Raw genomic sequence first — 16,620 nt, 5'->3', positions numbered from 1 at the left:
ACATTACAAATATTTTCTGGTTTATGGATCATAAAGCAAACCTCTTCTATAATTTAGGAATTAACACTGTAAGTAGAATACTTTGATTCAAATATAGAAAAGTCTAAGAAATATTCACGCTCCTTTCCCATGACCCAACCTCAAATGTTACCTGAGCACTGTCCGTATCACGGATTCCTAACACGTAAGGATTTCCTTCACACACCAACTTCGGCGTAGCTCCAGCACACAGACAGAGTTTCTCATACACAAGCTGACTGCCGTCTCCCGTTACAACGCACTGCAGAAACAGCAAGGGGAGAGGAGAAACATGTTCATCCGTGGGTACAATTTCATTTTAAATAAAAAACTCAATAAGAGGAAAGCAAAAAATACACTAAGGTTGCCTCTTGGTGGCACTCAACACTTCGTTTGAGCAACTACAAATCAAAGCAAACACGAGAACGTGTTCTCCACTCATTCGCCATCATCGCAGGGCGTGAGCCCTTCTGGGAATCCGGTGAAAACCAGTCTTTCTCCCCTGGGAAAAAAGGCACATCCACAGCAGATTTTGCATAAAACTTAAGGAATCTCATGATATTCAGGGAGGTATGTTGACCTCAGCTTAAAAATGAAACATTCAGGGATGCCTGGGTGTGCAGCAGTTAGCGTCTGCCTTCGGCTCAGGGCATGATCCCGGCGTTATGGGATCGAGCCCCACATCAGGCTCCTCTGCTATGAGCCTGCTTCTTCCTCTCCCACTCCCCCTGCTTGTGTTCCCTCTCTCACTGGCTGTCTCTCTCTCTGTCGAATAAATAAATAAAATCTTTAAAAAAAGAAAAATTCAGAAATTTTAAAATTGAGCATTCTGATATTATACCTAGAGCAGCCCTTAATGAATATTTCTGATCTCAGTGGATGTTACTGTAGGAAGATCTAGTAATTCTAATGGTATCATACCTTAATAGCTGGGCTGGGTACATGGGGGTACGGTAGGTAGGAAAGGGTACATTATCTGAAAACATTAGAAGTGCTAAACAACAGTATTTATATTCTTAAGTACAAGTAACAATCACCTCACCAGCAAACTGGCTTTAGAGTTATTTATATTAATTTTTAATGACATCATTCAGTCTGAAAATACATATTTGAGATCCACTGTTTTTGTTCCTTAATACTGAATGAAAATCTACATCTAAGCAGTAGCCTTTAGAAAGCATGTACCTATAATAAGTACATATGATTATGAGAGATGACAGACCTTGTGAAGTGGTTCAGAGGTTAACATTGTGCCAGGTGTTTGACTTACAAAACATGGCAAATCCTAACTGTAGCACTTGATACTCACTGAGACATCTGTTACCCGTTGTAACTCTTTCGCCACATAACAAAAACACAAAGCCAATAATTCCACAGGGTACAGTGCATATAGAAATTCTATACGTGTCTTCCTGCAGATAATATGGTTCGAATTTTATCTGGCAAACAGTAGTTATAGACTCTGACCAAATTTAAAAAATAATTTGCATTTAGCTACTGTAAAAACACACACAAGAACTCTTTTCATTGGCTACTGTTAAATTTTTGGAAGTAGATATGAAGATAAAACACATAATCTCTAATTCATTAAAGAATATAAAATACAGACATGATCTCATTTAGGACACTCCAAATGGCAATGGGTGACACTCTGATTTATTCAAATGCCCGAATATAAATTCCCTCCTAATTTATTAGGACGCATCTGAGCACACTTCTTTTTGCAAATTAACTGACATGGATGTTATATAAGATAGGTACTACTGTAAATATTAGAAACTTATTCTGGTTTTGGGATTCATGATTTTTAATTTTTTTCTCATAAAATTCAGTACTTATTTATTTTTTCCTGTCAAATTATTTGTGTTTCGAATGTATTAGAAGTGTGTTTTCTCCCTAAGCGAGGACTCACAAATGAGAGCTCACAAACTGCAAACTCTACTTCCCATCTCGCCTGAAGCTCTCGTCTGAGGAGACGCTGATCATCTGACAACACCCTTCCCGAGCCCGCCTCCTTCAGTCCCATGTCCAGCGGGCTACTGGGTCCTGCTGAGTTTACAGGAGAAATCTCACTCCTACCTGGGCCGTTCTTTCCAACTTACCCTGTGCCTGTCTCAGTTCAGGCCTTCTACCATTCTGCACGACCGCGAACACCTTCTGATTCGGTTGCTGGCCACCAGCCCCTCACTCCGCCCCTCTTCATCCTCAACACTGCTGTCCCATCCACCTTCCTAAAACAGCATCCGTGGTATCACCCTGCCTCCGCCTAAAATCTCCTCATTTCTCCATTGGTTATAAATTTCTTGGCATGATGTAAACAGCTCTTCGCAGTCTTATTTCTTCGGCCTCATCTGCCGTTCCCCTTTCCTTGTCCCCACTACAGTCCCTCTGACAGCGTCACTCTTCCACGTGCCCCTTTCCTTTTCTTTGGGCATCTGAATAAGCCACCTCCTTTTCCTACAATGCCCCTAATTAAGAACTCTTAATTCACCCACCTTTTAAACTTCGTTCAAATATTATTCCCTCTGTGAAGTCCTCGCAAATCTCTGTAATATCAGAGCTCTGATAAGAGTTCAGTGACTGTGCTTTTCACGACCCTATAGTTACACGTGTGCACGTGTATTTGCTATGACACTGGGCGCTCCCTGGGCAACGCGGTGCCCAGAACACAGCAGACACTATATAAATGTTAATGCTCACATGAAATGTAAAACCTAAAATGCTAAATCAAACTAATTATATAATCTCAATAAACTCACGACAAGTATAAATTTTCCCAGTAATAATATTAATCAGTGTCACTAAACTTTATAGGGTAGGGACCTTCGTGGTGGTGGTGGTGGTAGACACGGGGTCAAAAGAAAACAGGCAAAAGCTCGCTGAGATTGAACAATGGGCGTCATAAAGAAATCCTCTTACGTGTTCTTTACTCTTCAGTTGCTTCACTCCAGATTCTATAATCTTAATGTTGGGCAAGCGATTTTCTAACATGGTTTTCGATTGCTCTTCAACATCAAACTCCTCCAAGACTTTAGAAACCTGTTATTAGATCAGAAAAGGTAAAAATGTAGGTTTAAAAAATACTTCAAGAATTTTAAATTAAAACACTTTCATTTGTTTTTATAAAGTACTTACTTCGTATTCATAAAACAAAGTCGGCCAACTGCACCACATACAGCGTAAAGAGGGCTAACTCCATATTTTAAGACTTGAACTCAAATATTAGTCCTACCACTCGGGCAAGTCAGCCAGGTCACTGCACCTCAGTCTCCTAGCCTGGAAAATGAGGGCTGACTCTACTCACTTCTGCATATTTTCACCACACAGCCTGTCGATTTCCTTATCCTTACAGTTTCCTCTGTCCACTCACCAGCTAACTTTACTGTGATCTAGCCTTTGGACTCTTTCCTGTTGTCCAAACCCATCAGCATCCTCTTGGACTCACTTTTCTTCCTGTGCAGCCGTGACTCCATTGTAGATCATTTTGTGTTTTGCCCAAACTTTTACTTCCTTGCTCTGTTATCTTTAACCATTAATTACCCTGAAAACCCCCAACCACAGATCGAACTACTGCTTTCTCCAGTCCTATATACCCAGTCTGCTGTGGAAGCACCGCACCTTGCAGACTGGCATTTGACCTCAGCTGCCCTGTAAATACTACTGGAAAAATCCTACTACATGGCCCAAGCGGTTCTCAAACCGTTTAGTCTCAAGACCCCTTTACACACTTACAGATGACTGAGGGCTCCAAAGAGCTTTTGTCCGTGTGAGTTAAACCAAGTGATATCCACTACATTAGCTATGAAAACTGAGAAAAATGTAAAATATTTAATTCAATTAGAAGTATAATAAATCCAATACATGTTAAACAGATATAATATCCTTCTAATAAAAAATAACAATTTTTTCCAGAACAAAAGAAATTGAGAAGAATGGTAGTGTTTCACATTTTTGCAAATAACTTTAATGTCTGGTCTTAACAGAAGATCTGCCTTTGTGTTCAAACTACTACAATATGTTAATTTGGTTGAAGTATATGCAGCCTTTTCAGAGAACATATATTCTTCCTTGATGTGACACTAAAACTCAACAAGCGGTTTCTTAAAGATTAGTTGCAATGGAGAATTTGAAACCATATCAAATAATTTTTCATCCTCTGTTACTGTGAAATCCACTGGTCTATCCTGCATTTTGAATGGATCTTGTAACATCACATTCGTCATCTGTACAACAGTGGTTCCCTAAGTTACGGAGATCTTCCTAATATTAACACATTTTATATCACTACAATATCAAGAAATCACATTATCATCAACAATCTCAACAGAAAAGTCTTTAAGTACCATGAAGCTCACAGCGAGGAAATGAGTTTTCCAAAATTCTAATTCTGGCTGGAAAGCTCCAATTTTGTCCTACTGGCAACAAATACTGTCACTTGTTTTCCTTTAAGTGACAGGCTCTCTTCACTCATTTTCCAAATATCAATTACCATGGTGTGTCAGTTGTTCTTTCAAGTAAAGCTGGTGTCCGTAAAAGAGAAATCAGTTCCTCTTGCAGCTCAGCAACTTCACAACTGCTTTTCCTTGAGACAACATGACTCGTATGTGCAGAATAAGCGCTTTATGCATACAACCCATGTCATCATACAGAGTATTAAAAAGATGTACACTTAAGAGTCAGGATTTAATAAAACTAACATTTTTTTTACTGGCTCTATTTAACTGAGTGCGTGACAGTGAAGAATGCACTGACCTCTAGCCCAGTTTAGCCACCGTTGCTCTTACACCATCGGTGCCTAAGTGTCAATATAGTGAGAAGAACATCTAAGGAACATCTTCCAACCCTCAGTAATTCCACCAAAAGTTCATCATTCTAATATTTCCCAAACACATCCCACCTTCCGCATTCCCAGCAAAGCACCTTACCTCTAGGCTTAAAGAGACTACTAAGAACTCTTAGTACTTCTTTCCCACCATCTATACATTTTTTGGCTATTGTCTGCCTTCCTTGACCCATTTCTACCTTTTCAAGGTGAATCCAGTAATCTGTGCTCTATAGCCCATCGTCTCTCACCTCCTCAGGACTTTTATTACGTATTCCTTGTTTTCCTTCATCTTCAGCCTTTCCTACTGGCTTCTTAATCTCAACAGGTAAACATGCTAAAGTGTTTTCCACCTTAAAAGAATAAAACTCAACGCTAGTCCTCATGTCCTCTATTTGCGCCACCCTATCTTTTCTCTCTTTGCAGCTAAATTTCAAAAGAGAAAAGTTTATGGTTACTGTCATTTTAGAGTTACCCCCTACTAATTTCTGAAGACAGTGTAAACTGTCTCAAAGTCACCAATGATTTACTAGATATGGGCACTTTTGAGTCCTTGTCTTGCCTGACTATTCCCTTGGATCTGACACCTTTGACCATTCCTTTTTTTTTTTTTAAATAAAAACTTTATTTAATTATTTGCCAGACAGAGAGAATGAGAGCAAGCAAGCACAAGCAAGGGGAGCTACAGGCAGAGGGAGAAGCAAGCTCCCCGCTGAGCAAGGAGCCCGATGCGGGACTCAATCTCAGGACCCTGGGATCACGACCTGAGCTGAAGGCAGACGCTTAAGGGACTGAGCCACCCAGGCGTCCCGTGACCACTCCTCTTAAACTTCTGCCTTCCATGGCTTCAGCGATACTCATCTTTCACAGTTTTCCTCTTCAATCTAGACTAATAAGGGTGGCCATTTTCAGGTCTTCCTTTCTGATCTTCCTTTAAACGACAGTGTTCCACAGGACACTGCTGCGGGGCTCTTTCACTGCATGTATTCCTCCTGGGAGACTGCATCCCATGCAGATGGCTCAGCTGACACTTGAGACAATGAGGAATACTAAATTTCTATCTCCAATTCAGCATTCTCACTTGCTGAAAATGCTCCAAAAGTTTGGCATCATCTAAATCTGGATAAAAGACAATTCTGTATCATAGCATACAAGCCCACTGTGGTCTGGCCCCTGCCCACTGGTTCGACCTCACACTTTACACTCCAGCAGCACTATATTGGTACCTGTTAGAGCATATTACATAGCAATATACTTTCATGTACCTTGGCACATGCCTGCCTCCACTCAACCTCTTACAAACATGGGAAAACCTACTATTCTTTCAGTCTCAGTTTCAATGCACCCTCCTACGTAAACCCTTTCAGGACTCTCGCAAAGGCAGGCTTTGGCACTCATTCATAATATATTTATTAAAATAATTATGCATATATTGCAATATGACCCCAGTTTTGATTTTTTTTTGCCACTATCAGTATAATTACCATATTGCATGATAACTATGTCTTGTAGATTTGTTGCCCCAATAGAAAGGGATTATTCTGAGACAGTGCTAATCATTAACCATGAGGGCTATGGAGCCAAAGGGCCTGTATTCAAGACCTATCTATACACATCTCAGAAATTTACCCAACCTCGCTGTGACTCATTTACCTCATCTGTAAGTGGGGATAATATAAGAACCTACTTCATAGAGTCACTTAAGGATTAAATTAATACATTTAAAACATTTAGAAGAGTGTCTGGTACATAGTAAATACTCCATAAGTCATGTGAGTTGTTATTAGTAATCTTTTTTCTTCTTTAGAAATTACACAAGCCAAGGGGCGCCTGGGTGGCACAGCGGTTAAGCGTCTGCCTTCGGCTCAGGGCGTGATTCCAGCGTTATGGGATCGAGCCCCACATCAGGCTCCTCCGCTATGAGCCTGCTTCTTCCTCTCCCACTCCCCCTGCTTGTGTTCCCTCTCTTGCTGGCTGTCTCTATCTCTGTCAAATAAATAAATAAAATCTTAAAAAAAAAAAAAAGAAATTACACAAGCCAAGAAAACATGTTCTTTAACATTAAACAAACAACACCTAATATAAAATAAAATATGCCTCTTTACCGTTCTCCGAATCTCACACTACCCCACCACTACTGCTGTCCCCTGACTCCAGGGATAACCAGTAGTGACTTTCTGGTGTATGCTCTATACTTTCAATCTCTGTACTCTGGGTACCTAGCACACTGGTTGATATATAATATAAATGCTCAATAAATGATAAAAAGGAAGCAATTTCCTACTTCTGAATATTAAGAATAACTGAATTTGCATAATATTTGTTATTCTAATGCACTTTCACATATATTAGTATATCTTAAACTCCCAGCCTTCTATACAACCTTAATACTTCCTAAACAAGGAAAGTATTATCTTAATATTATAAGTGAACCAACTGAGATACAGAGATTTGCCAAGGCTATGCAGCCAGTAAATAAATTAGGCCTAGAACCCAAGATTTTTTTTCTTCTACTGTACAAAATTTGCAAAAATTGAAGTCTTAAAACTGTGGAATAGCTACACCAAATTCTGTCTTCTGGAAAAATACTTATAAGACCCAGCTATACATCTTTCTCTTATGTATGTGCTCTTACCCTATAACTGAATATATATATTTTTTCTTTTAAGAGATTAATAGCCATAATTTACTCTCTGGTTCTCTCAATCCCTTAAGTTCTTTGGCTGTACCTAGGTAGTAAGATATCTTAGGTGCCTCAAAGCAGGTTATAAACAAGCAACATATTGCACTAAATTACCCTTGGTCTTAGTGGTTTACGACATGAGAAAGTTTTATTTTATTATCAGTATGTAAGGGAAAACTTGTATTAAAGACTATGGTAGTATTCTTCACTAAAGTATGGGGAAAAAAAGATTTACTTATTTAATTTTTTTGCATAGGCATTATAACATAATTATAGCACTACAGTATATACATAATTTATAAATATGTAAATATACATACATTAGGACATAAATCAGAAATTTTTCATAAGAGATCACTCTTCTATGATACTATGACCCAAATGATTTCAGACTCCTAATGTAATGTTATGATGTGTGTAATGTAAATTCATGGATGTTCTGAGATGGTTATTACACATCTGAAATATTATTATCTTCACATGTCAACCTGGCTAAGAAGCACTTTTCCCATTTGCAAACACACACATTTATTCACGTACAACTGTATACATTTGTATATATACAACTGTATAATATATGATATCCAAATCTATTTGTACTCATATTTACATTTGCATAACATTTTTCCTCAAAAGAACTTTATTTAAAATTTTCTAAAAAGTAATTCTGAGTGAGAGGAAAAAGATGGGAAGAAAAAAAAAGATAAGAAATTCAACATCATTTAGATGCTTTTGATATTTAATATAATTCTAAACTTTGAGCTTTGATTTTAAAATGACTATCAAAAGAACATTTGTCACTTTAAACATATAAAAACTATAATTACACTAACTACTATGCAAGTCACTGAAATTTAAAAACATTAATACTAAGAAAGCTATACAAAGGTTCTTACCTGCTTGAAATTTGTAACTGCTTTAATAACAGGAGAAGCTGTTACCAGGAGAATATCTTCTGATGGAAACTGAATAGCCAACTTATTTAAAAAAAAAAAAAAAAAGGAGAAGATATATGATAAATAACTTTAGGTACTTTAGGTATTAATATATATGCCATGGAGGGCGAGACAGGGATAATGCAATTTTAATAATGTCATTAAATGACCTAGGAAACCATAAACTCACTTTTCCTCATCTGAAGGTCTCCATTCTGTGTCTTCTTATTTCTGGGGTAGTGGTGAGTAATGTTCAACTCTGATATTGATAAAATGAGTAATACATTTACACTAAACACTAATAAAGACCTCCTGAAAAAAAGTGATATAAAGAGGTATTCCTTATTTAAACTACCTTATTTACCAATTTAAAGTTGTCATGCAGAGAATGAGAAGAAAATATTTTCCTAAATAACAGTTAAACCAACTTCTATTTATTTTAAAATAATATTCTCACTTCCCTGCAGTAGGATAATATTACAGCAAACCCTTACTAATAAATACTCAGAATCCTAGCCTGACTTTTCCCAAGTGCTTTGGCATAACTATTCTGCCTCTTCCAAATCCCCAACCAGTATGCACTCTGGGAAAACAAAACCATTTTAGTATTAGCTTCAGCAGAATTTAGAGGCTTAACTTGCTATTTTTTTCATCATTTTCCTCTGGCTACAACCTCTCTCTCACTTTAAACTTGAAAGAATTTTCTTAAATCACACTCTGGTTCCTCAACTCCACTAAGTTCTATTTCTTTCCCTACACTACCATTAAAACTGACCATGTTCAACCAAAAAACTATTAGAATAAACAAATGAATTCAGTAAAATTTCAGGATACAAAATTGATACACAAAAAGTGGTAGAGTTTCTATACACTAATGACGAACTATCAGAAAGAGAAATTAAGAAAGCAATCCCGTTTACAACTGAATCAAAAATAATAAAATACCTAGGGATAAATTTAACCGAAGAAGTGAAAGACCTACAGTGTGAAAACTAAAAGCCACTGACAAAAGAAATGTAAGAAGACATAAATAAATGGAAAGATCTATCATGCTCATGGATTTAATAATGTTAAAATTTCCACATTACACAAAGCAATCTACAGATTCAATGCAATCCCCATCAAAATATCAGTGGCATTTTTCACAGAACTGGAAGAAAGAATTCTAAAATTTGTATGGAACTGCAGAAGACCCCAAATAGCAAAGCAATCTTGAGAAAGAAGAACAAAGCTGGAGGTATTATGCTCCCTGATTTCAAATCATACTACAAAGCTGTAGTGATTAAAATAGTATGGCACTGGCACAAAAACGGACACCCAGATCATTAGACTAGAACAGACAGCCCAGATATAAGCCCACACATGGATGGTCAATTAATCTCTGATAAAGGAGGCAAGAATATATTATAGGGGAAAAAAGTTTCTTCATAAATAATGTCGGGAAAACTGGACAGCTTACATGCGAAAGAATGAAACTGGACCACTATCTTATACCATATACAAAAATAAATTCAAAATGGATTAAAGAATTGAATATAAGACTTGAAACCATAAAACTCCTAGAAGAAAACATAAGCAGTAAGCTCTCTGACACCAGTCTTAGCAATATTTTTTTGAACCATTTTCCTCAGGCAAGGTAAAACAAAAAGCTAAAAAGCTAAAACAAACAAATGAAATTAAATCAAACTAAGAGCTTTTGCAGAGAGAAGGAAACCATCAAGAAAACAAAAAGACAACCTACTGAATGGGAGAGGATATTTACTAGTCACATATCCAATTGGGGTTAATATCCAAAATATAATAAAATATTACACAGCTTAATATTAAAAAATTTAAAAATGGGCAGAACTTGAAAAGACATTTTTTCCAAAGAAGACATGCAGAAGGCCAACAAGCACATAAAAACACGCTCAACATCACTAATCATCAGGGAAATGCAAATCAAAACCACAATGAGATATCACCTCACAACTGTCCAATTGGCTATTACCAAAAAGATAAGAAATAACAAGTGTTGGTTAATGATTTTGAACATTTTTTCATGTGTCTGTTAGCCATTTGTATGTCTTCATTGGAAAAGTGTCTATTCATATCTTCTGCCCATTTTCTGATTTGTTTATTGCGTTTGAGAAGTTCTTTGTAGATCTTGGATACCAGTCTTTTATCTGTAGTGTCATTTGCAAATATATTCTCCCATTCCGTGGGCTGCCTCTTAGTTTTTTTGACTGTTTCCTTGGCTGTGCAGAAGCTTTCTATCTTGATGAAGTCCCACAAGTCATTTTATCTTTTGTTTTTCTTGCCTTTGGAGATGTGTCATGAAAAAGGTTGCTGTGGCTGATGTTGAAAACAACACTGAGATACCACCTTACGCCAGTTAGAATGGCAAAAATTGACAAGGCAAGAAACGACAATTGTTGGAGAGGATGTGGAGAAAGGGGATCCCTCCTACATTGTTCGTGGGAATGCAAGCTGGTACAGACACTCTGGAAAACAGTGTGGAGGTCCCTTAAAAAGTTAAAAATTGAGCTACCCTATGATCCAGCAATCGCACTACTGGGTATTTACCCCAAAGATACAGATGTAGTGAAGTGAAGGGCCATATGCACCCCAATTTTCATAGCAGCATTGTCCACAATAGCTAAATCGTGGAAGGAGCCGAGATGCCCTTCAACAGATGACTGGATTAAGAAGATGTGGTCCATATATACAATGGAATATTACTTAGTTATCAAAAAGAATGATTTCTCAACATTTGCTGCAACATGGATGGCACTGGAGGAGATAATGCTAAGTGAAATAAGTCAAGCAGAGAAAGACAATTATCATATGGTTTCTCTCATCTATGGAACATAAGAACTAGGAAGATCAGAAGGAAGGGATAAAGAAGGGGGGGTAAACAGAAGGGGGAATGAAGCATAAGAGACTATGGACTCTGAGAAACAAACAGAGGGCTTCAGAGGGGAGGGGGTGGGTGAATGGGATAGGCTGGTGATGGGTAGTAAGGAGGGCACATACTGCATGGTGCACTGGGTGTTATATGCAACTAATGAATCATGGAACTTTACATCAAAAACCAGGGATGTACTGTATGGTGACTAACATAATATAATAAAAATATTATTATAATAAAAAAAATAAAAATAAAAAAATAAACATTTTACCAAAAAAAAAAAAAAAAAAGAAATAACAAGTGTTGGTGAGAATGTGGAGAAAAGGCAACCACTGTCCATTGTTGTTGGGAACGTAAAATAGTGCATCTCCCATGGAAAACATATGGAGGTTCCTCAAAAAATTAAAAATAGGGCTACCAAATGATTAAGCAATTCCACCTTTTAGGTATTTAGGAGAAGAAAACCAAAACACCAATTTAAAGAGATATATGCACTCCTATGTTCACTGCAGCATTATTTACAATAGCCAAGATAAGGAAGCAACCTAACTGTCCACTGACAGAATGAATAGATAAAAATGATGTGGTATAAATATATTCAAGGAAATATTATTCAGCTATAAGATAAAAGAAATCTTGTCTTTTGCAACAACATAAATGGACCCAGAGAGTATTAAGTGTAATAAGTCAGAGAAAGATAATTACTATATGATCTCACTTATTACGGAAACTAAAAAACAAACAAAGCAAAACAGACTCACAGATACAGAAACAAACTGTTGATTACCAGAGTGGAAAGAGGTTGGGGGTGGACGGGAGCTGGGCAAAATAAATTAAAGGGATTAAAAGGAACAAGCTTCCAGTTATAAAATAAATAAGTCTTAGGGATGTAATGTACACCATAGAGAATATAGCCAATAATATTGTAATAACTTTGTATAGTGATAGAGGGTAACTACGCCTATTGAGGTGACCATTTCACAATGTATGAAAATATCCAATCACTGTGACATACACCTAAGACAATACTGTATGTCAGTAATTCAATAAGGAAAAAAAAGAACATCTTCAATTCACCTGTGCATCCTTAAAATCCACCAGATTTTTTAATATCTTCTCATTTGAACTTTCTATAATACTTAATAATATTACCACCCTCTCCACCTTTCTTTTCTTCGTATATTCTATAATTTATTTCTCCCCTTTGTTTGCATTGCTACACATGGCCCTCAAAATTTCTTTATACTACTAAATTCATCTTCCAATTGACCTTCCAGTCTCATTTTAACCAGCTGCCCCTGCCCCAAACACACTGGAACTAATCACCTCTCAAAATATTTCATCTGACCACATTAGGCCACCGCTCCAAATCATCTCACTACCTGAAAGTTCTTGTTAAATTCTTAACAAGACTTAGATGACCCTTTATGATTGGTCTCTGGCAATCTTCCTACCTTCATCTCTGGTCACCTCCCCCAAACACCACCTACTTTGAGCTTTGCTGTTCTCAGGTAATGCCATGCTTTTCCACCTGAGATTATATCCTTGCCTCTCTTTGGACCCTCTGGTTTTTCTTGTCTACCTGGTGAACTTTTACTCAATCTTCTATACTGAGACAAAAGGACTCCCCCTCCCCAATTTACACCCTGCCAACTCCACAGGCACCCCTAAATTGGAACGATTTATTTTCATGTCTCTTCTACAAGATTGTGAGTTCTAAAAAAGGAGGTGACATGCTTTGTTTATACGTAACTAATGAGCCCTTATAAGGTACAATGCCTGAATCATAACGGTTTACTTGGTGAAAAAAAAGAAAAAACACACCTAAAAATTAAAAGTTTGAAAAAAAACCCCACAAAAAACCCAAAACAAAACAAAAAAACCCTCTTGAATTTCTTGCACTTCTTCTGTGGCTTCAATAATTGCTTACGTTTATAACAACAAAATAATCTAGTCCTTTTTCGAACATATATGTATATATATGGTCTGATTATTCACTAGAATCAGAAAAGCACTCCCCAGCTACATTTAATAACTTGCTCGTTGTTTTACAAAACATTACTAGAGATGAAATAGAAGTACAGGAGAAAGTATAGGAGAAAACGTAAGAGTTTATCAGTTACTTACGATGAACTAAGTAACTGGCATTTACCTGGAAGCTGAATTCAATCAGCTAATTAAGAAAGGGGGCTGAATTTTCTGACCAAGTACTTACTAGTTTTAAGCCTTCTTGCTGCTCTGGCATAACTAGTCTGGTTCAGTCAGTTTTGGGGGTTCCCCCCTACCAAAACGTTGCTCCCCACTCCCTACGCCTAAGGCGAAGCTTGAGAGGCACTAAGAACTTCGTCCAAAGGCCACTATGCAGTCTCTAACATCTGAAAGCAAGGAGTGCGGGGGGGAGGGAGGGAGGAGGGGGAGAAGGAAGCTGCAAACGTGGGACAAGGGGAAGGGCGGGAGGGTACCGCCTCCGGGGTCGGGGAAGAGGTGGAACTCGGCGCGCCAGCCTACCTGCTCAGCGCAAGTAACACCTGCGATGCCACCGCCGACCACCACAAACTTCCCCATCGTCGAGGGAGGGCGCGCTGCTTCCATGCTCTCAGACTCCTAGTGATTTACTTACAACCGGTGGGAGAGCCGCAGAAGCTTGTACTCCGGAAGCGGAAGCAAAGCTGCCGGCTACTTCCTGTGCAGTGTCTGAGCCTGAGAATCTGAGCTACGGGTGCCCAGCAGCTCATACTTAGTCTCCTCGCGTATACGCTTCTGACAGCAATTCAGAAGTGCAAAGATGGTCTCTTTGATTCCATGGTTTTGTTTTACTAACACTACACCTGAATGTGTTTTTTCCATTTAGATTTGTTAAAGAGAAGACACAAAACAAAGTAAAGAGGATAGGTCGCCAAAAGAAGCTCGGCAAATTGCCTAAACACAGACCAGAGTTCTCACAGGACAGAGCGTTCTCAGAATAATGAACCACTCTGAAGTTTTCACTATTCATTCTTGACATAGCCTTAGCTTTTAAACTCATACCGTAGACAATATCACCCTTACCTACCTTTCGCCTAGCTATCCGAGATTTTATATTTTGGAAGCATATTCTTCTTGGCATATTAAAGCAAAGGAAAGCAATTCTACTGAATTGTTCTCTGAGAAGTTATTTCCATTTACAATTTTGACTTCAGCTAAAATTTCCAGTAGTATAGAGAACTGCTCGTCATTTTGTCAAAATAAATGAACATTTCTCCGAAGTGTCTGGTAAATAGTATGTGTGCAGGCTGAATTAAATATTCCCAATCTTAATTTTACTGCTAATACCTTTCTTTGTGGTATTCATTTGTTTTGAGAAATGGCTAAAGTTTTTTAAAAATCTTTTTTTTTACTATATTCCCATTATTACAGTATTCACTATTTTCATTATTTTGCTATTTACTATTGCCTTTAGTGTCTAATATTTTCCCTTAGTGTTTTACTCTAATATTAAGAAGGTACAATTTCTCTAAATGGCTCACTCTAAAACTGGCAATTACAACCCCCCCTTTAATTCTTTAAACTCTGGAAATAACCATTCTATATAAATAGGAAAACCTACCACATAATTACAGATATTTACTGATATCCTAGTAATTATTGTGTTTTAACAAATTAAATAGTAAGGAGTTCAATAGTGATTCTAATTCCTATTACCAGCTTAGGCAACCAAACAAAACATTTCTACAACGAGGAAATAGTACTTTAAGCCCATTGAAATCCAGTCTTGTTTACTTCTGTAGCTTCTTATTTTCAGATGATTTCACTCACACTGTCTTCTATCTAGATTGAACCACACTGGCAGCATCCAGGATATGGCATGTTCTTTCTTTTCTGAGCATTTGCACATAACTTTTTCTATAATGCTCTTCCTCCACCTGATTTTCTGGAGCTAAATCCTCACTGACCTTTGGTTTCAACCAGCCATCACCTTCCCTAAGAAGCTTTATCAAATGTCCTTAAGACTGAGCTAGGTCTCCTCTCTATGTTCCAATAGCACCTTGTCATCCCCTGAATTTAGACTTACATCACCTTATTTTAAAACTACCTACTATCCCACCTGACTCTCACCCCCCACCACCATAAACTCCTTAATCTCAGGGATTATTACTTGTCTCTCTTTATATCCCCAATCTTCAATTAGTAGAGAGTGCTCAGTGTAGATGTCCTGAATGAATTAGTATAGGTGGAGCACGAGACTGCCCGGATGTCCTCTAAAGACCTTTAGATTCATTTTCCAGGGTCAAGATTCTCCTGTATATTATGAAAGCTAGTTCCCCTTGAGGGAGGGCAAGGAGAAGAAAAGCCTGGAATTCAGAGGAAATGGAGAAAGGCCACTGGAATGGAATTATTGTTTACTTATCTGGTACTTAACTATTTTCCATTTTTAGTGTATAAGGCAATATTTTAACATCAGCTGCACTGAAGATAAGAGAAACTCAAATTGTTTTCTGATAAATAAGTAAAATATTTCTCTCAGCTAGTTATTATACTAAGGGAAGGGAAAGGAACAACACTTTGTATTATTACTTTTTGTTTATTGAAATCGTAGTTCCCATAAAATAAATGGAAGCATAAAGAAGGTAAAGCATATTTCCTTCCAAATGAGAAAAATGCTGAATTATGGTATCAAATGGATGTGGCTTATTTTAGTTGATACAAAATACTGGCATTAGAATAGTTGTATCAAAGAATTTTATCTGTTTTAAAAAGAAAAAAATTATGTTGTTTCAAATAATACTGCAAATACTACATTATCTTCTCTATTAATTTGTTTTTCAGTTCACATTAACCCAACACAGATTTATATGAAAGTTTAGGCAAAATTCTCCTTTTTAGCCTTGAAAATACTTCCAGGTTTACATGAGACTTTGGAATTCTAGCCATCAAAATGATCTTCAACCAAAATACATTTGCTAGCAACAATTATTCACATTCAACATGCAAGGAAATTCACATGTCATTAGATTTGTGAGACACAAATTTAACCTAGTTCTGGTTTGGTTCAGTTGAGGCCATTTATTGTATGGATCACATTTTGAAGAACAGATGTTTAAAAAAAACTTTTGCATAACACCAAAAAAAGTTATTACTGTGGCTATGAAATTGCATTCATAAAGGGAAAAGTTTTCTTCAGGAGGATGAAACATGTTTAAAGAGACACAACAGCTGGCTGTGCAATGATTCACTTTTTGACATGTTGAAGTAATCTAATGTATTACCAGTGGTAGAATATTTACAGCATCTG

General features: G+C 37.3%; 1 protein-coding gene across 3 annotated transcripts in view; it reads right to left on the bottom strand.

Annotated features, from left to right (window-relative positions):
- PYROXD1 (pyridine nucleotide-disulphide oxidoreductase domain 1) overlaps positions 1–14,026 on the bottom strand; it is a 28,330-nt gene extending 14,304 nt beyond the window's left edge. Inside the window, exons 1-4 of one of the 3 annotated variants that reach the window (XM_026502304.4) lie at positions 13,857–14,026; positions 8,420–8,500; positions 2,938–3,057; positions 152–280 (exon numbers count right to left, since the gene is read on the bottom strand). In XM_026502304.4, coding sequence (XP_026358089.1) covers positions 152–280; positions 2,938–3,057; positions 8,420–8,500; positions 13,857–13,940 — 414 coding nt within the window. In that variant the 5' untranslated portion in view covers positions 13,941–14,026. Of the gene's footprint in view, positions 1–151; positions 281–2,937; positions 3,058–8,419; positions 8,501–8,648; positions 9,317–13,563; positions 13,769–13,856 lie in introns of those variants that run through there. The other 2 variants (XM_026502305.4, XM_048216761.2) reach the window with 2 other exon arrangements.
- Positions 14,027–16,620: the final 2,594 nt, after the last annotated feature.

This window comes from Ursus arctos, unplaced genomic scaffold (assembly GCF_023065955.2).
Source record: "Ursus arctos isolate Adak ecotype North America unplaced genomic scaffold, UrsArc2.0 scaffold_26, whole genome shotgun sequence".
Taxonomy (NCBI): Eukaryota; Metazoa; Chordata; class Mammalia; order Carnivora; family Ursidae; genus Ursus; species Ursus arctos.
Note: the sequence above shows the minus strand (reverse complement) of the source record. Positions and strands in the feature narration are given on the sequence as shown.